We start from the raw sequence: 20645 nt of genomic DNA, 5'->3' as shown, positions 1-20645 counted from the left end.
AATTCATGTCACTTTACTCAGTGGCATTACGGAAACCATTTCCCATTTCCTTAAGATAGCAGGGTCATGTTTACTCTAACAAAGACTCATGAGACTTTAAAATCTTGGGTATCTCTATTTTGCCAGGTTGTTGTTTTATTTTTACACCTTTCTTATGTTTTGGTTTGGTTTCGTTCTAGAGATAGCATGTGCTAATGGAACCAAACCTAAAAGCTTCAAAGAAATATAGAATAAAAGTATGTCTCTTTCCTACTTTTTCACATATTCTCTGTTTCCTGCTCTATCCGTAATGCTATGACCAAAGCTAAACATTGCTAATGGCTTCCTGTGTATCCCTCCAGAGATATGCCACAAATAGACAAAATATTTATAAATATATAAACAAACATGCATATGTGTCCTTGAATGTGTATATATTTTAGCATACTCAGGCATATGTATTTATATGTGTTTATTTATCTAAATTTAGACATTTTAAATTCACTGTATTGAACTATACTTTTTTCCTATACTATAGCATGGCTATTGTATAATTTATTTTTGCAGTATCTGATTGATGAAATTCTGCTTCTTGCCAGTTGTTTGATGCTATTATCAACAATGCTTCCTTGAACACGCTTGTACTTTGAATATTTGCATACTTAGGGAGTATCCAGATAACTATTTCCTAGACATTGTGTTAATGCTTGTATAAAAAGATCTTTGGTTGGTTTATAAGATTATGAGTGAATCCAAGAAAAAAAATTATAAGTAAATTATTTGAGACATTTCATATGCAATAATCAATTAGACATATAACTTTGCCTATATATTCATATGCCTAGTTGTATGACTATCTCAAAGCATCACATTAAATTGCAATCTGCTGAAAGCTTTCTGCCCTCCTTACAAAATATGATCAGATCTTAGATTTTTCCTTTTAGTTTATTCATCTCATATCTAGAGACACTACCTAATCCAAATAAAGTTTAGTCAAAGAATACATTTTTAAGTAGCAGACTAAAGTTAGAGATCTAACTTTGCAACTATGCTTGAGCACTTATATCTTAAATTCTCCATATAAACAGGCTAGGAGAAAACAAATATTCAGATTATTTATCTATTGGGCAGAAAAGCAACTTTGTGCCAGTCCATAGCAACAGGAAAAGGGATGCTAAATTTAGCCTTGTTTTTCCTTTGTCATTGGTTTAATTTGAAGGGACATCAAAAGAATGAGGGATACCAGACTGTAATTACTAAGACAGACACAATATAGCCAAGAAATACTGAATTCTCCATGCTTCAGAAACCATTGCAATTTATTTCATGCATATATATATATATATAAGTATATATAGAGAGAGAGAGACAGAGACAGAGACAGAGAGACAGACAGACAGACAGATAGACAGACAGAGACAGAGAGAAGACAATGGAACAAGGATATGTAGTAACATTTCTTACATTCCCATCTGAAATGAATGATTAAGAGCATACGGTAATGGAAAGAGTTGATAGTGTTTTTGATCGCTACTGAACTTAATGGTATAAATCAATTGAAGAAGTCTATTGAAAAAATTAATAACCACACAAGAGACAGCCTATATACAAGCCTTTTTATGAGAATGTATGGAGATCAAATAGCTTAATTATTCATTAAAAAATAAAGGTGATATTTCAAAAGCTATGAATACACTAATGGTTTTGTGTTTATGAAATACATGAAAGCCAATGGAGGGGCTAAAAATGTTCAAGAGGAAGTGTACTCATTACCTCACTCATGTAACTGTAACCCTCTGTATAGTATCTTTACAAAAAAAATAAACAACAACAAAAAAGAAATACATGAAAGCGTAATTATGGCCTGTGGCAATCAAAGATTTAATAAGACAGGATTTTTATTTTTCTAAAATAAAAGACAGTCATCGCTGAAAATGTTATTTTGAAAATAGTTATGTTCACATGGGAATTTTATTAAATATTCATATAGATACAGTCTTTTCATTTATTACTCTCTCTGTTTAACCAACAGTATCTTTGAGTATTTTAATTGGTCCTTCACATCTTAAACAAAATCAGCTAAGCTTCCAACAACTTCATTTGGAATTCTGGGAAATGTATTCTCTTGTCCTCAGTTTCCTCCTACAGAAGCAGAGAGACAATAATAAAACATGGCAGAAATTTTGCTTAGATCAAATGAGATACTGCTTACCAGAGTTCTATCTTATTGCTCAATATTTTCTCTATTTGCATATCTCTTCATTTTGCATACTTAAAGTTTTTAAGATTCTACCAGTTAATTCATGTCTGTTGTATTTAATCAAACCAAATTGTCAAATCTTCTAAGTATTTTTTTCTGGTGTTGTACTTGTGAGACAGGTTCCCTGCCACTTGAACCATACATCCAACCCTTTTTTGTATTGGTTATTTTCAAAGTAGCATCTCACTTTTTGCCTAAGCTATCCTGTTTATTATCCTCTCACTTGTATTTCCTCTACTGGTGTCATTGGGATATTGTGTCCAGCCATTGCTTGAGATGGGGGTTTCTTGAACTTTTGTGCCTGAGCTAGCTTCAAACTGCAGTTCCCTCATTTGCACCTACCAAATAGCTGGGATTTTAGGCTTGATCTAACATGCTCAGCTTCAAATAAAGATAGACAAACAGATACATGTTTAGGATTATACCAAATTATAAAATAGTTGTTACAATTCTGGCTATATAAAACAACCTACTAAAGTTGCCAAGCACCAGTGGCTCACACTTGTAATCCTAGCTATTCAGGAGGCTGAGATCTGAGGATCATGGTTCAAAGCCAGCCTGGGCAGGGAAATCCTTGAGACTCTTATCTCCAATAAACCACCAAAAAACCAGAAGTGGTACTGTGGTAGAACGCTAGCCTTGAGCTGAAGAGCTGAGGGACAGCACCCAGGCCCAGAGTTCAAGCCCCATTACAGATCAAAAATAAACAAAAAAAAAACAACAAAAATCTACTGAAGTTTTTCACTTTATGTGCTAGTTACACAAAAATCAATCTGTCACTGCTTATAATTAACTTTCAGCTATTTATATTCCAGTAAACTTTTTAAATTTTCCATTACATGTTAAGGAGAGTATGAATGAGGAGAAATGGTATCTGCATATGTATTTCTGCCAAGAAAATGCATCTCTAGTTGCATATGAAGTGCAAAGGGAGGACAAGAAATAAACTCATTTATATAAGAATCTCGACAACATTATATGAATTTCTATGGAAATACATGTTAAACTAAATTAGGCTTCATGTAATCCCACATACCTAAGAGGCAGATATCTGGAGGATTTTGAGATTCAGTGCTAGCTCAGGCTGAAAATACAGGAGAGTCCATCTCTACAATAACTAGCAAGAAACTAGGTTAGAGGTATGGCTCAAATGGTGGAGTGCCAGTCCCTAACAAGCCAAACATGCACAGAAAGATAAGAAGAAAAAGAAAGAAAGAAAGAAAAGAAAGGAAGGAAGGAAAGAAGGAAGGAAGAAAGAAAGAAAGAAAGAAAGAAAGAAAGAAAGAAAGAAAGAAAGAAAGAAAGAAAGAAAGAAAGAAAGAAAGAAAGGACAAAAAGAAAAGAAAATATTGGTCTATTGGTCTATGAAGGTGCTTTGACTGTGTTCTACTCTCAACTCAATGAGAAACCCAAGTTCTTCCCTTCTTGCCTGTTTCTTCATCTCTTAATAAGAAGACATGGTTGTGAAATGTGCAAGGTCTGTATTGATACATTATAGACTGCATATCATTGCCATTCATATTTTCACTCAAGTAGTCATAATTTGCACAATAATTCAAACACATATCTGGAAATTAACACCTTATAGTTCAACCTACTTTATATTAGAACACTGGAACCCAAAGGAGCCAAATTATATTAGTTATCAGTGATGTCAAAAGAAAAATCCACTTCTTAATCAATACATCTTATCAAATTTATATAGTTTTTTTCAAAAACAAATATATTATGTAGTGTTCACATAATTTATTCTTCATCAGTATGTTTATCTTGGGGTGGTCTTTGCGAATCCTCCTTTGTGTAGATTCACTCTTTCCTGGGAAAAATCTCAGAAATACATAGTTTTCCTTATGTGTATTAAAATTGACTTTTAACTTCTCCAAGTACCAACAGTTAACCAAATATACCAACTAGTATATCTTCATATATTGGTAATTGTAGTCAGTGTACAACATCATGTACATCATCCTTTACTGATAAGTAATAATGAAAATAAAAAGATGAGAAATAATAAGAATGATGTTGATTTAGAGTTGATATTAAAGATGTGTCTTAACCAACAGTGTCCCTGCTTTTTGTACCTCTGGGTTTCTAAACTTCAGTTTTGTTGTTGTACCTTTCCAAATGGTCTGTGGGGTGATTTGAATCTTTTTGGACTTGTCTTCTGTGATTGTTCCAGACTAGTTTAAATAATCTTAAGACTAGATAGCTTGGTATTCTGAATGTATATGAATTATAGAAACGCTCAGGTCAGCTTACTATACCTCGTAAATTTTTTATAACATTTTAGCAAAAAGTATAACATGACTACATGGTGATATCAGCTGGTCTTGAGATGGCTCAGCTTTAACAAATTCTAACAAGATTTTTTAAAGTTTAGAGGTAGAAATATAAATAGAGATTTAGATATTCATTTTTCAGATCACATTTTATTTTTAGCAGGAAAAATTCAAGATAGACAATGAGCAGAAAGTCACGCTTAGCTACACATAGTATGTTTGAGTGAGGCTGATTGATACCCTTCATTACATTATGTCAGAGCATACAGACACTAAGATTCATGGGGCACTTGTATCAGTCAACATGAAACTACTGTGCAAACATGGTGATTTTTAATGATCTCAAGTTAGATTACAATGGAAAAGGAAGCCTTGAACTTGGGCATAGGAACAAAGTCAATATTCTGTCATTTTTGTTTTTAAGAGTGGGAGTGACTAGAGATTGTTCACCCCACTTCTTCAAGATTGCATGTTGATCTCTGTCAAATGTTTTTGGAAAACAAATGAATAAGGAAGTTGAGCTAACTTAAACATACATTGAAAGTATGAAAGAATGGGGCTGGGAAGGAGGCTCATGCTTTGCATGCATGAGGCCCTGGTTTTGATACCTCAGCACCACATAAGCAGAAAAAGGCAGTAGTGGTGCTTGGCTCAAGTGGGAGAACACTCACCTTGAGCTGAAGAGCTGAGGGAAAGCGTCCAGGCCCAGAGTTCAAGCCCCACGACCGACCAAAGGAAAAGAAAAAGGAAAGAAAGTATGAAAGAAATACTAAATATATAATATAACCGATTAAACCCCCAGAACTTCCAGTGCAGTTATACCTCAGGAGGGTCTGTGAGTGAATAGAAAAGGAAGTTGCATGTCCACTCTATATTTTCTTTTTTTCCCACTCTATACTTTCTATCCTCACTGTGCTGGGATTACAACAACCACTACAACTCATAAATCCTCTTATTCCAGTTGATCAACCTAGACTATCACAGAACTACAAGGACATAAGTAATAAAAGATTGGCTCATTATGGGTTGGTGTTCTCCTCCTGATCAAGTCTGCTGTGGCAAGTGAGTTCCAACCATGAGGCTCACAGCTTCTGGGATCATTCTGCCTGTGTTGGGGAAAATTCTAGGAATAGCTTTAGAAAAGGGCAACTCAAGGTCTAGGAAGTATACCTTACTATAGTTGCATAAAGCTGAAGTAAAATTTGAAATAAATTAGTCCTAACAAGTCTTATATGTGCGCTACTTAGTATTTCTAGAACTAAGTGTTGTTTTGTTGAATAATATTTCCCTTCCATAGCCTATACTTGATACAGAAAGCAAAATGTTGCCCTTTGAGTGTACTTCTGTTATGGAGGATTTAATTTAGCTATTTATTCAATTGGCAACAGCTTATAGGACATTTGGAGCTTATTTTGCTTTGTAGTGAAGAATCAGTCTCACTGAAGAAGATGACATATATAAATCTAACAATTATACTTCACTTAATCTTATCTGAGCCTTTGGTAAAAGTCAAATGGTGACTAAAAGGCTCAGTTTCTCTAACTAATGGAGCTCCTGTCTATGCCAGACAATTTGAAAATATCTCAAATCATATACCCATCACTTGACTCGAAAGTCATTTACCAATCTGCCCTTTCCTTTCTGCGTTTTCCCCATCACATGCTTGATGGTACCATGCACCACTGATGCACACAAACAGCTACTTAATGTAAATAATCAGTATTTATATTTCAAAGATGGGTTAATCAGTGATCCTTGTTTTGTGCAATTTTGCCTCCCCTAACAGGCTGTCTAACGACCTCAGCATCAGACAGTTGGAGCATCCCACTTGTTTGGGTCCAAATATCTATGGCAGATCTAGGGGGAAAAAAAAGAATCTTTTGAACCCACTGTTTTTTTTAAGGAGCTAGAACAAATTTACATGAGCAACAATTCAAAACATGCTTTATAATTACAGATGTAAGCAGATAAAGAGTGTTGACAGGACATAAAATCAAAGACAGAAATCTCTAAGTAACCAACTACTTTTAACCTTCCCTCGCTTAGCCTAATGCTAATCCCTCAAGGCTAATTTAGTCCAGATAGAATCTTATTTCGAAGCCTCCACAAACAACAGCTAAAAGTCTTCCCACGAACATTAGGCATGCTTATGTTTCACATGGAAAAAGTTTTCATTGTATCACTGCTTGGTTTTGGTCTTCTGTGATTTGTCTTTATATTGCATCCTCATTGGACATTTTAGGAAAGTAGTCCCATTGTCTACAGATGGTTAGTATTTTACATGCCATCTTTAACTTTATTTCATAAACATAAGCATTTAGTATTTTACACATCATATTTAATCTTTACATTGCATTGTTGTACACAGAAAGAAACCAAGGCCTTGGAACTGCTATTTATTAATATTGTCTTCTTAATGTAATTGTGTATATAAAATTTCTACATTTCTACTCATAGTCCACCATGTTCTAAGTGATATATTACTATATAAACCATGTCCAATGTAACATTCAATATCATTACTGTACTAAATGAAAATTAAATACAAACATTCTTTCATGGAAAGGAAACAGTAACAGACAGATTCTGGAAGCCTACATTGGTCTTCATTATGAGCCAATAATAAGATTTACAGGTTTCAGATGCCTTATTCCTTTCATCTACCAGATCTGTCTCCATGTGCTTATCACTCCCTGTGAACTTGTCCTTTGTGTATTTTTATCTTCATAAGACCTAGAAGATATTGTATTTACTGTAAAATAAATATTGGGCCCACAAAATTTGGAATCTAAGATTCAGAATAGTAAATCCCTCCTCCATCTCTTTCACAGCTAGGGTCTTTGAGGCTAGATGGCTTTCTGAAATTTGCTAAGCACTCAACATATGTTTGACACATAAATGAATATAAAAGAGAGTTAAAAGAGAAAGAAATCAAGCCACAAATCCTACCCCTAATAATGCTATCCTCTGTGCACAATCATGTTCTATACTCCTACTTGAGACAGCCCACGGCTTACTTTACAAGAATGTCCCTAATCACTAGAATGGTATCTGCTCCTTCCCTATGTTCAACTCTATGTACAAAACTGTCTGAAAACCTGGGCTTGCTTGCTTCATTATCACCACAAGCATGAAGTTGGTTTACCTAGAAAGTTGGTTTGAATATCAAGCTGTCTTTCTTCAAGGACAGATCTATACAACAATTATAGAAGATTATATGAGTAAATAGTAAATGAAAGAAAATAAAATCTATAGTTCAGAAAAAGTGAAAATTTCTCTAGGTTTGAAGAATCGTGTAATGTTCTGGATTTCCTGAGCACAGGAAAGAGTGAATGTGTGAATTAATGAAAAGCAATTCAATCAAAACTCTAATTATTAAGTAGATCCTAAAGCAGATGAGACTGAGTCCTGTGTCATTAATCTGAGTCTGTTCACTTTGTGCTTCCTTCCTTAGTCTGTGAATTTCTGGTATGTGCTGGTGATGAATGATGAGCACACAGAGAGGCGATATCTGCTGTTTTTCCTTTTGAGTTGGGGACTGCCATCTCTTGTGGTGATTCTCCTTATCATTATATTGAGAGGAATCTATCATCAAAACATGCCACAGATCTACGGACTTGTTCATGGTGACCTGTAAGTACTCTGAGGCAGCATCATGCCTCCTTAGCTCTTTGTATCTCAGCAGCTTTGCTGGATGGAAGACAGTTGCCTAACACTTCTGACCTCAGGCCTTTGAGAAAGATGATTGATCTCTTGGCACATTGTCTGGAGCTGTCCTTCCTCCTCTCCCTCCTTTAAAGAAGAATTTATTGTTCTTAAATAGCTTTGGTAATTTCAATTATTCTCAAGTGGGTTAGGGTATTCAACAGTTCATATAATTTGTATCTAAGCCTAATTTAATTTATTGATGGAGGTAGACAATCATGTCTAGAAAAGTCAAAGCTGTAATAAATTTTTGGTAAGGAGTTTGGCATATTATCTAAGGAATATGTTTTCTGGAAGAGGCGTGTTAATGGTAAGATACCTAAAGACAGCATCTGAGTGAATGCAGTGACTGAAAGTTCATGGCAATGAGATTATCTTCCTAAATATTCCCATTGAAGTATTCTAGTAATAGAAAATTTAGCACTTCTTCACCTACACTTCCCATATGTCTGGCTTAATCTTGAATCTGGTATTTTATAGATCTGAAAGTTACTCAGCTTTTGTATTGATGCCACGTGAAGGAGAAGCAAATCCAAACTTTGGTAGCAAAAAAAAAAAGCTTAACCAGGTCTCTTGGTCTAATGAAAATAAGAGAACAAATGAAGTTCTAAATAGGAAGGAGTAGCCTATTTATAATCTTATGAGGACAATATTATTTATGTGTTTCACAGCTTATTGTTAAGGGAAAAATTAAATAGATGCAAAACATCTTTGAAAGGTAAATTACTATATAAGCAGAAGTTATTCAATAAGATTATTGCATATGACTAATTATATAATTAAATACTTATATTCCTAAATACTTCTTATTGATGCTTACCAGTGTATTTTACACATATGCCATCACAGATTAATAATCCACACCACATTCAGACAATGGAGACTAGTTACAAGACTTACATTCAAACACACACACACACACATACTGATAAGATAGAGTCCTTTTGTTTTATTGAGATTTAAGGTGATTCTCTGTTCTCTCATACTGAACATTTATACTACTATGACATATTTTGTCCTAACTACTCAGGAGGCTGAGAGCTGAGAATCGAGATTCAAAGCCAGCCAGGAGACTCTTCTCTCAAATTAGCTACCAAAAAGCTGAAAGTAGAGCTAGCTCAATTGGTAGAGTGCTAGCCTTGAACAGAAAAGCTCCCAGGCACTGAGTTCAAGTTACATGACTGGCACACGCACACACACACACACACACACACACACACACACACACACACCACAAACACTACTACTCTTGTATTCTAGCTTTCATCGTTTCTCTTAAGAAATTAGCTATCATTCTTGTCTTCCTTTCTTTGAAAGAAACACATCTTTTTACCCACCCTAACTTCTATTTTAAATTTTAAATTTCACAGAGTCTATATGAGATGACCTTCTGTGTGTTTAGCCCTCTGGAAATTTTTAGTACTTCATAAAGTTGTGATTTAATAGTTCTCATTTGTTTTAGAAAAATTGATGATTCTAAGTACTGATAGTTTCCTTTCCCCCTTTTAAAATGATAACTAAATGACTAATATAACCATTTTATATACATTCAACGTATTTTACATAATTTCTATGTATCTTTTGTATATAAAATGTAAATTTTTTCTACTTCAACAAGTAGAAAATTGAGATTTTCCAGCACACTGATCTATTCTTCAGCTTTGTCCAACATCCTATTTAAATTTTAACTTCAAGTACCACATTTAAAATTTTGATTTGTTAAACTATTCTATGGGGGAAAAAAACTAGTATCTTCTCATTTCTTTATTTATTTTCTTTCTTTCTTTCTTTCTTTTTTTTTTTTTTTGGTCGGTCAGGGAGCTTGAACTCTGGGCCTGGGTGCTGTCCCTCATCTCTTCAGCTCATGGCTGGCGCTCTACAACTTGAGCCACAGCACCACTTCTGGTTTTCTGGTGGTTAATTGGAGATAAGAGTCTCACAGACATTTCTGCCTGGGCTGGATTTAAACCATGATCCTCAGATCACAGCCTCCTGAGTAGCTAGGATTATAGGCATGAGCCAACAGTGCGAGGCTTTGTCATTTCTTTTATTAAAAAATGTACTACTGGGGCGAGGAAGGTGGCTCAGTGGTAGAGCGCTTGCCTTGCATGAATGAGGCCCTGGGTTCGATTCCACAGCACCACATAAGCAAAAAGAAGAAAGCCGGAAGTGGCACTGTGGCTCAAGTGGTAAAGCTCTATCCTTGAGCTGAAGAGCTGCGGGACAGCGCCCAGGCCCAGAGTTCAGGCCCACGACCAGACCCAAAAAAAAAAAAAAGATCTGAGAATTGCCTAGCAAGTACAAGACCCTGAGTTCAATCCCTAGGACCTTAAATAAAAGGATAAAGTTTAAAAAAAATGTACTACTGTTTCCTCTAATCTTTGGGGAGCCATTTCCAAGGTCCTCCATGGATGTCCAGCACAGTGGACAGGAGCAAATCTTAATGTATGCCATTTTCTATACACACATTCCTGTGATGATGTTTAGCTTATAAATTAGGCACAATTGAAGATTAAAAATAACTTGCTATAGACCTTAGCAATGACAACATAGAATTTTCTTCTTTCTTTACTGATTTCAAGTTTTACCTTTCCTATGAAAAGAGGTCCTTTATAGCTTCTCTTTTGACTATACAATTTGCCAACATCAGTACTCCTGCACTTTGGGATTATTACTAACCGAAATAAGGGTTACTTGAACACAAGCACAGTGGGGCTATGGTAGTAGATGGTTATTTCAAAGGTGGGCATCACATACAGGTATATCCTGGAGAAAGGTTGTCTCAGATTCCAGGTGGGAAGCATACGGTGGTGCAAGTTTGCATCATGCAACCTTGGAACTAATTAGCTATTTATTTTTTCAATGTTCTGTTAATATTGTCAGACAATAGCTGACTGCAAGTAACATAAATTGAAAATAAAGAGGGGTGAATGAATGGGTTAATTATGATTGTTGAATGTATGTGGGGGGGACCATTTTGGGTTTGTTTGTATGTCTGATTTTTTTGAATGGTAGAAACTGTATATGTAAGGAAGTAAAGGGGCATTGAGTTGTATCATCTAAGCTTCTTGACCTACTGAGTGACAACTTTGTATGACTCTTTCTACTTCTGCTTTTTCCTGGCTCGCTGACCCTTGGAAATGGAGTTTCAATGGTCAGATGTAAACCCCAAACATTCTCTCTCTCTCTCTCTCTCTCTCTCTCTCTCTCTCTCTCTTTCTCTCTCTCTCTCTCTGATTTCTCCTAAGTAAATATGTTTAATATTTAGAGCATTTCAATACTGAAATGCAAAGCCTTAAATGTTCACTTTAGGAAGCTTCTTCTACTCAATGTATGTTAAGATGTGTCAGTAAAGTTTTCCTAGATTGAAGTTCAGTAGCTTCCTGCTGTTCATTGGAGCTTTGGAAGTAAAGAGACAGAGTCAAAAACTGACTTTGCCGTGTTCTAGCTGTGTGAGTCTTTACCTCCCCTCAATGAACCTGAAATTCTTCCTCTGTAGAATAAGCATAATTAAACCTTTGCCACAGGACTGTGATTTGGATTGAGAGGATGAATGCAAGGGAAATGCATGTATAGTACCTGGGACAAGGAGGGAAGAGATGAGAGCCATATGCAGAGGTCTGTGAGATTGTATTGTACATGAAAAAGTAATTACGTATAATTGATCAGACAGGCCCATTTAAACATGACTGACCCTAGAAATACCTGGGGTTACTTACTACTTTATTTCCTTCAGATAGTCTGAAATGGTTGCACTCATTTTTTTCATTATGATTACAAATAATATACTCTTCCATATTTCTGAAAGTCAGAAGCTTTCATCATCTTGAGTTGGAATTTGTTTTTTGTATTGGGTTTTTTAGTCATAAATGAGAAAATAAAGTTATCTAAACCTTGAAAACTTTGGTCTTCCTTAGTTCAGGCTGCTATCCTGGAATTCTATAGACTTAGCATCTAGAAACATTTACTACTGGGCTGGGAATGTGGGTCACTGATAGAGTGCTTGCCTTGCATTCATGAGGCCCTGGGTTTGATTCCTTAGCACCCATAAGCAGAAAAATATGGATGTGGCACTGTGGCTCAAGTGGTAGAGCACTAGCCTTGAGCTGAAGAGCTGAGGGACAGTGCCCAGGCCCAGAGTTTAACCAAAAATAATAATAATCATAAAATAAACATTTATTACTTTACATAAGGGAAAATTGGGACCCCAAAGCACCATATTACAATAAAGCTTCCATTTTCTATATCAATATATAAATTACATTTTATATTATATTGCTCTTGTATTGTTTATCAACCTTCTATTGGTAGATTTTAAACTATTTCCAGTTTTTATTTTATAATATTGCTATGTTGTTTTATTATTGTAATGAAATAGCAGAGGATAGCTAACCTAAATGAAAGAGGTTTATTTATCACACACTTCTGAAGGTTTCAAGACTTGATGCTAGTGTCCAGTCAGCTCTGGTGAAGGGCCTCTTGGCTGTAATATATTGTGGCAAGAGCACATGTGTGAGAAAGGGATTGATTAAAATTTAAAACAGAAAGCCAGGAATCAGGTCTCCTGGCATAGACCCATAGTCCCAGTTACTCAAGAACTAGGGTAAGAGACTCACTTGGTCCTGAGCATACAAGTCCAATGGGGGCAAGATTTAATCTTAAAAATAGAAAAATAGAAAGTCATAGACATACTTCAGTGCCAAAAACCCTTCATTTGGTATGTCTCCAGTTGACCTAAGGATCTGTCTACCTGGAAATCTCATCTTCTCTCAATCCTGCTATCCTGAAAACAAAAGCTCAAAATATGAAACTCTGTCAGAAGCACAGAGAAACCATGTCCAAGTCATAACACCAGCTAGGGGAACTCTTTTATGTTGGCGAGAATATTTTTTATAGGGTAAAATTTTAATTTGGAATGTGCACACACACACACACACACACACACACACACACACACACACACACATACACACAAGATATTGTCAAGCTGTCTTTTTAAAAAATGAAGCTATTGGGCTGGGAAGGTGGCTCAGTGGTAGAGTGCTTGCCTTACATGCATGAGGCCCTGGGTTCAATTTCTCAGTACCACATGAGCAGAAAAAGCCAGAAGTGGCGCTGTGGCTCAAGTGGTAGAGCTCTAGCCTTGAGCTGAAGAGCTGAGGGACAGTGCCCAGGCCCAGAGTTCAAGCCCCACAACCGACAAAAAAAAAAAAATACAGCTATCTACACTCAAAGTATAAGTCATAGCAGAGCCCATCTATCAGTTCTGATCTTGTTTTATTTTACATATAGTTTTTTAAAATTGCATTCTTTTATTAGATATGTTTTGATAGATTTTTTAGCTGTACCAGATACTAAAATGCATATCCTCATTTATTCATTCCCAACCCTATGAGCTTCAATATATTTGCATAGATTTATTCAACAATTTTGTTTCATTTTTTATTTGTTCATACATTTCAACAATTTGAAGCTTTCATTTATGTGAAAGGATTTGAATGATTTTCTCTTACTCTTTCTCCCTCTTTTTTTTTGAGTCAAGAGGTAGGCTGTATTAAGTCTTCTAATTTTTGTCTTTTTTGAATTGTTACTCTCTATTAATACAGCTTTCACTTATCCATGTTTAAGGAAATTTACATTTTAATACATACAATGAGATTTTTGTGTGATATCAAAGTATTTCAGAAAAGTATTTATAATATGTTTGGTGTTAATTAAAATATTCAAATGTAATAATAATACAATTAACATGTGGAGAACATTTGAAGTGATTTAGTTGGGATCAAATGGTGAAACTGAGATGCCTCAAGACTCTTGGACTGACTTCCTCCTAATTAACGGCAAAATAGGAGGACTAATGACTACATTTTAATTCAGAGTGTTAACAACATAGGTATTTGAAATAGCAATAGGAATAAAGCACTAGAAATAGATAATTGTAACACTGCAGGAGGCACAGTTGTAATAACAAAGATGTTTTATAATTTGCATTTCATCTTAATTGTTAAATACCAAATGAAGATTTTAGTTGCCTGCCTTTACATTTCAAGAGCAGTGCAAAATATTTTGCAGTCTCTCAGAGACTATTGTTTGGAAAACTGAAAACTTTTATGTAATCAGAAATCTTCAGTGCATTATTCAGTAAACAAATGGCTAACTTATGCAGAAAGTTCTGCTGTAAATACCTCTCTAATCAAAAAGGAAATGCCCACAGTTCGTCAAACGAGGCATTTAATACAATTTAAGAAACCCAGTTCTTGTTCAAAGAGATTTCCACATCTCTTTGGGGTTGTTATTATCTATTCTGTAGCTTTGTGCCAGTCCTGGGGCTTGAACCCAGGGCTTTTTTGTTGAAGGCTAGTGCTGAGCTTTTCTGTTGAAGGCTAGTGCTATACCACTTGGGCTCCATTTCTTGCTTTTTTGGTGGTTAATTGGAAATAAGAGTCTCATAGACTTTTCTGCCTGAGCTGGCTTTGCACCATGATTCTCAAATCTCAGCTTATTGAATAGGTAAGATTACAGGTGTGAGCCACTGGCACACAGATGATATGTTGATGATTCTTATGAGTAAAGACCAGTGTGGGGCCAGGTGCTAGTGGGTCAGGTCTATAATCATAGCCACTCAGGCTTCGATCTGAGAATCACAGATCAAAATGAGTATGGCTCTGCCGGGGAGTTGGGGAGGGGAGGCAGTAAGTTGTAGAGGTGGAAGGGAAGGGATGATAGAGGGAAAACAAAGGAGGAAGGAACAATGCTCAGTACTTATTACCTTGTTCATGTCACTGTAACCCCTCTGGACAGCATTTTTACAATAAAGCATGTACCAAAACCAAAAAACAAAAAATCAGGTCCAGGCAGGAAAGTCTGTGAGACTCATCTCTACTAAGCTTCCAAAAGGTCTGAAAGTGGGGCTGTGGCCCAAGTGGTTTAGATGGGCTCAAATGGTGAACCTCAGACACCTCAAGAATCTTGGACTGACTTCCTCCTAATTTATTAACTAGAGGCAAAATCAGGAAGACTAATGACAACATTTTAATTCAAAGTGTTACCAACACAGGTGTCTGAAATAGCAATTGGAGTAAAGCATTAGAAATATCATTGTAAAACTGACTTGAACTGAATACTGATCTTGAGCAAAAGAAGCTTGGGAGAAGCACTCAAATCCTGAGTTCAATCCCCTGGGAATGGCACAAAAAGGAAAAAAATTAATAAATTAAAATAATTTTTCACTTAATATGATTTTTCCAAGTCCTTCCATTTCCTTACAAATGAGGCAGTACCATTCTTTCTGAGGGAAGCATAGAATTCCATTGTGTGTGTGTGTGTGTGTGTGTGTGTGTGTGTGTGTGTAACATTTTCTTGATCCTTTCATCTACTGAGGGGCATCTGGGTTGGTTCCATATCTTAGCTATGGTAAATAATGCTGCAAGAAACATAGTTGTGCTGGTAGCTTTAGTATGGCCTTGTTTGTGGTCATTTGGGTAAATTCCCAGAAGTGGGATTGCTGGGTTATAGGGGAGTCTTTTGAGAAACCTCCATACTGCTTTCTAGAGTGGTTGAACAAATTTACACTCCCACCAACAATGCAGTAAGGTTCCATTTTGACCACATCTCCTCCAGCATCTGTTGTTATTAGATTTCTTGATTATAGCCATTCTAACTAGAGTGAGGTGGTATCTCAATGCTGTTTTGATTTGCATTTCTTTTATGGCTAGAGAAGTTGAGCATTTCTTCATGTGTCTATTGGCCATTCTTATTTCCTCTTCAGAGAAGTCTCTCTTTAACTCTCACTTATTAATAGGGCAGTTGTTTCTTTGAGGACTTTTTTAGAGATTTAATTTTTTGAGTTGTGTGATTTTTGTCTTTCACACAAAATTTGTCAATATTTGTTTTTAGAAATTATGGAAATCAGAAAAGATTTGATTTTAAAAATAAAACTCTTCTTCATTAAAACATAAGCACTTTTCATCTTTAAACTGTTTTCTTATGTCTAGATCCCTATATTTTTGCTCTGTAAGATCAAATTGTGGTTATAATCCACTTAATTAGTGTATCATTTGACTTTTCTATGCCAATAAGTTCATTTCAACATTTTAAATACATTTATAACACCCATCTCTATATCAAATTCTCCCCATCCCCAATTTCAGTATTTGCAAAAGATATGCCAACATAACAAAAAGAATGCTACAGACATTGTAATTTTTATTTCTTTTTCCTCTTAATGTTCTTAAGGATAGGGTGTTCAATATGGGATGAGATTATTTGTAATTGGTTTAATAACAAATCTAAACCCAAGCTAAAGAGAAATGCTACAAAACAGTGCAGTGTTAGAGGGAAATATCACATGGCATCATGTAGAAGTGTAATGATAAGCCCTTCATCTAAGAAAGAGAAGCCTTGGGGATCCAACATGGCTTTCTTCACATGATAACCAATATAGAAAGAAAGCCTAGGAGGGCCAGGTAGATGAGTCCATCATTGAATGGCCACTAAATGAACTCTAAAGTTCTCTCACTGTTTTGATAATTTGATTCCATAATTAGTGTTTATAAATTTGAATGGCTGCTTTTAAAATGTGTTTAAATTAATTGCATTCAATCCTACACTAACAGTGGATGTCTCCATTTATTCTAAACTTCATAGATTATCTATTCTGGTTGATAAAGTGAGTAAATGCTCAAGAAGGTATTTGGTTCCACAGCTTGCTTCAAACTTCTAATTGTCTGGTTGGATATATGGCTAAGTGATAGAGTGCTGTCCTAACTAAAATTTATGCAAGAGAGAGGAAAAGAGAAGAAGAAGTTGGAGGAGATGAAAAAGGAAGGGGAGGAAGAAAAGAGGAAAAGGAGAGAGAGAAGAAAGACTGAAGGAGGAAAAAGGGAGATAGAAGCAAGATTTTTTCCTCGTATTTTTTTTTGTTTTGTGTTGTTTTGCTTGTTTTTTTGTGATGCTAAAGGTCAAACTAAATAATGATTGATAACCCAAAATTGCCTTCACTTAACAGAAAAGTGCAGCCCCAAGTACTTATATAAAGAACTTGAATGAAGATTTTCAAATATATCAAGACTTTTAAGATAGCAGTTCTAATTTGATTCCAGTTTCTATGTATAGCTGTGTAAAACCTCCTTAGGTTGCAGTCCTCAACTAATTATCAGCGTCTTATTCCTCTAGCTGCTCAAGTTAGATAATTTGGAGTCATTGTTGGCATCACCTTCTCACCCACTTTCTATGTGCTCTTAGTCACTGGGCTATTGATCCTTTTGATAACGTTTAAAACCTGTTCTCTCCTGTCCATTCCTATCTTACAGACTTAATTCAGGTGCTCATGATCTTGAATGCAATCTGTTGCAATGAAGTCAGTTCTCTGATCATTTGCCCTCAACTTGAATCTCTTTCATGTATGTCACTGGAGATCCTCTTGAAACTCTTTGAAAATTTGAAAACACGTGGGGGGAGGAAAAAAACCTTCCAAACTCTTATACACAATCATTTGTTTTCTTCAACCTCATATATACTAAGCCTGGGATCTCTATTTTTTCCATCTAAGTTACTTCTTCTCACACATTTAATTTTATTTAAGTATTTATCATTTTTTAAAGTAGTCTAGCTGGTAAATAAATTTTATAAAATATTTTATAATAGATCCATAATTTTTGCACCTGTGCCATTTGCATATGAATATTTATATAGAATCCACATTTCTAGGGTTCTGAATTGTCAATGATTTGCAGAAGCAACCTTAATAAAAAGTATGCAAAGAATATTATGAATCTACAATTAATAATAAGTGCTTGCTTCGCCAGCACATACACTAAAATTAGGAACAAAAACTAAATCAACAAGGAGAAAAATCACAACACACTTTACCTTCAAAAATCCAATAAATACCACAAACACAAAGAGAAAAAACAGCTTAATAAACTTATCATTAGCTCTTGGACATGGATCTGCATTTTTTCACGTAATTTTTATGTCTTTGCTTTTGTTTCTGTTTGTTTTTTGTTTTTGGTTTTGTTTTTGCTAGTCCTTAGGGCCTGGGTGTTGTGTCCCTGAGCTTCTTTGTGCTCAAGGCTAACACTCTGCCACTTGAGCTATGGTGCCACTGTCAGCTTTTTCTCTGAATAGTTTACTGGAGATAAGAGTCTCACAAACATTGCTGCCTGGGCTGGCTTTCAACTGTAATCCTCAGATCCCAGCCTCCTGAATAGCTAGGATTACAGGTATGAACCACCAGCACCTGGCTTTATCTCTTGCTTTTTGGTCAACTTTTCCTGTGATATCAATTGTTAAGATGATTTATAGAGAAAGTTAAAGGACAGGTGATATTTCTTTTACCAAGTGAAATTTATGTCCATATAGGTCTTTACCATTTGTAACTTTGTGACAAAATTTGTACAACAAAGACAGAATTTTCAAAAATCTCCTCTTAGGTGACTTTTCACTAAAAAGTATATGCAGAATTTATTACTTTATACATTAGATGCCTTTCTGACAGAAGAGAAATAAGGGCCTGACATTTAGGTGCTGTTTCTGTAGATCAGCTAACCTTGTTTCTCCTCCATGTTCTCCTGTGACAGAACTCAGTTGGACATTTTCACATTATTTCTATAACCTAAGACCTTACATGCCCTTGTCATTGATGCCTTTGGAGTTAAAACACTGGGTGATGACTAGTAATGACTTTGCTATAAATGGACATGTCACCAAGCCACATGAATATATCCCATCCTCCAGCTAAAGCTGTCCTTTTTTGTACTTCCCTTTGGTCACATCACAAATTATGTCATTCTAGATTTTAGCACCACCCATTACAAGAAGAAATGTGACAGAGGCAGGATGAGACTGAAAAGACCTTAATTTTAACTGGTTACAGTTAAAATGGCTTACTTTTACCAATTTAACAAAGACCACATTTACTTAGGTAAATTGTAGAGGATACTTACAGGACCAAGAGACTGGGCCTTCCATAGCTCATGGTATATCCACTTTTAATTTATTGTATAAAAGACCATCTACTACTAGTGTCTGATGGTATTCAAAAACATTCCTGTTTTGTAACAAAAACCCTGTGGTTTTTGTTTATTTGTTGTTTTGAAACAGATTATTGCTGTGTAGCCCAAGCTGAATCCAAACTCATGGTTCCCTGCCTCTCCTCCCAAGTGCCAAAAGGGCAGGCATATGCTAACCACACTCAGTCACGAAACATTGTTTAATATGCCTCTATTGTCTAACCCTTAGTGTATAGCATCATTCTAAAACATTATTCCTCAGTCTCCATATCTACGAGTTCATGCCATTTAACTGGAATATGTAGTACTGGAAGCATCTCAGATTTTGAATTATTTGCATAGTGCATCCTTAACCTTAAAATGCAAAATCAAAAATGCTCCAAAATCTAAAAATTTTTGGTCATGATTTTGCTACTCACAAAGGTTTGAATTTCAGATTTTCATGTGGAGCCTGCTCAACCTGGAGTTCCTTTTCCATTCTCCTTCCCCTGCCTAGTCCTGGAACATTGCCATTGGTCATAGACAAAGATGCTTATTTCTCTTTCCCTCTGGGATGCTATTTGCAGATCCTTAAGTGCTCAGAGCAGAGAGTATGTAGGAGACATAAATGTGTCCCGTGTTATTACTGATTTTGCCGCATAGCTTTGAATACCTTGATGTGTTAGAAGGCCTTATTCCCATGGTAGAGAAGTTGAGAAGGAAAATGGAGATGACAGGCAGAATCTTATCCCAGTAGGAGAACCAACTATGGATGCATAAAAGCAAAAGCAGCTTGACACATGGGCTTCGTAATGAGTGAATAATTACATCATTCACCATTGCTAAGAAGCTGTGGTTGCATATGCAGATCCTTGGGTGGATCAAAAGAGCCATCTAAATATGAACACCCATCTTTCCATCTTCTAAAATGAAGGGAGAAAGCTTGACAGTAAACAAAGACAGCTGATATCAGTCTTGTTTTCAAAATCAGATGATCTTTGAGGTTCTTTGACTCATCTGGCTTGTGAAGACATATTTAGGAATCTTCAGAGAAACCCGATTTTTTTCTGAGTCCTAAAATATTTAGAAATCAAGTTCACATTTATTCAACTGGATTTTAAGTGGGCCAAAAATAAATGAAAGATGTGGGCCAAAGATATTGATAGCTATTAAGACCATGAGAACATGTAAAATTTTTTTGTATGTGTGTCAGTCCAGGGGCTTGAACTCAGAGTCTGCATATTGTCCCTGAGCCTTTTGTGCACAAGGCTAGCATGTCACCACTTGAGCTTTTTTGGTGCTTAATTGGAAATAAGAATCTCACAGGCTTTCCTGTTTGAGCTGCCTTCAAATCGTGATCTTCAGATCTTAGCCTTCTGAGTAGCTAGGATTACATGTGTGAGTTACCATACCCAGCTAGAAAATGAATAC

At 35.7% G+C, this 20645-nt stretch overlaps 1 protein-coding gene across 1 annotated transcript in view; it reads left to right on the top strand.

Moving 5' to 3' along the window:
• The window catches only part of Adgrv1 (adhesion G protein-coupled receptor V1), a 447493-nt gene that overhangs the window by 289461 nt on the left and 137387 nt on the right, over positions 1-20645 (top strand). The window contains exon 84 of the mRNA XM_013015810.1: positions 7973-8151. Coding sequence (XP_012871264.1) covers positions 7973-8151 — 179 coding nt within the window. The remainder of the gene's footprint in view (positions 1-7972; positions 8152-20645) is intronic.

This window comes from Dipodomys ordii, unplaced genomic scaffold (genome assembly GCF_000151885.1).
Source record: "Dipodomys ordii isolate 6190 unplaced genomic scaffold, Dord_2.0 Scaffold28, whole genome shotgun sequence".
Lineage (NCBI taxonomy): Eukaryota > Metazoa > Chordata > Mammalia > Rodentia > Heteromyidae > Dipodomys > Dipodomys ordii.
This window is presented reverse-complemented; position numbering and strand designations above follow the sequence as displayed.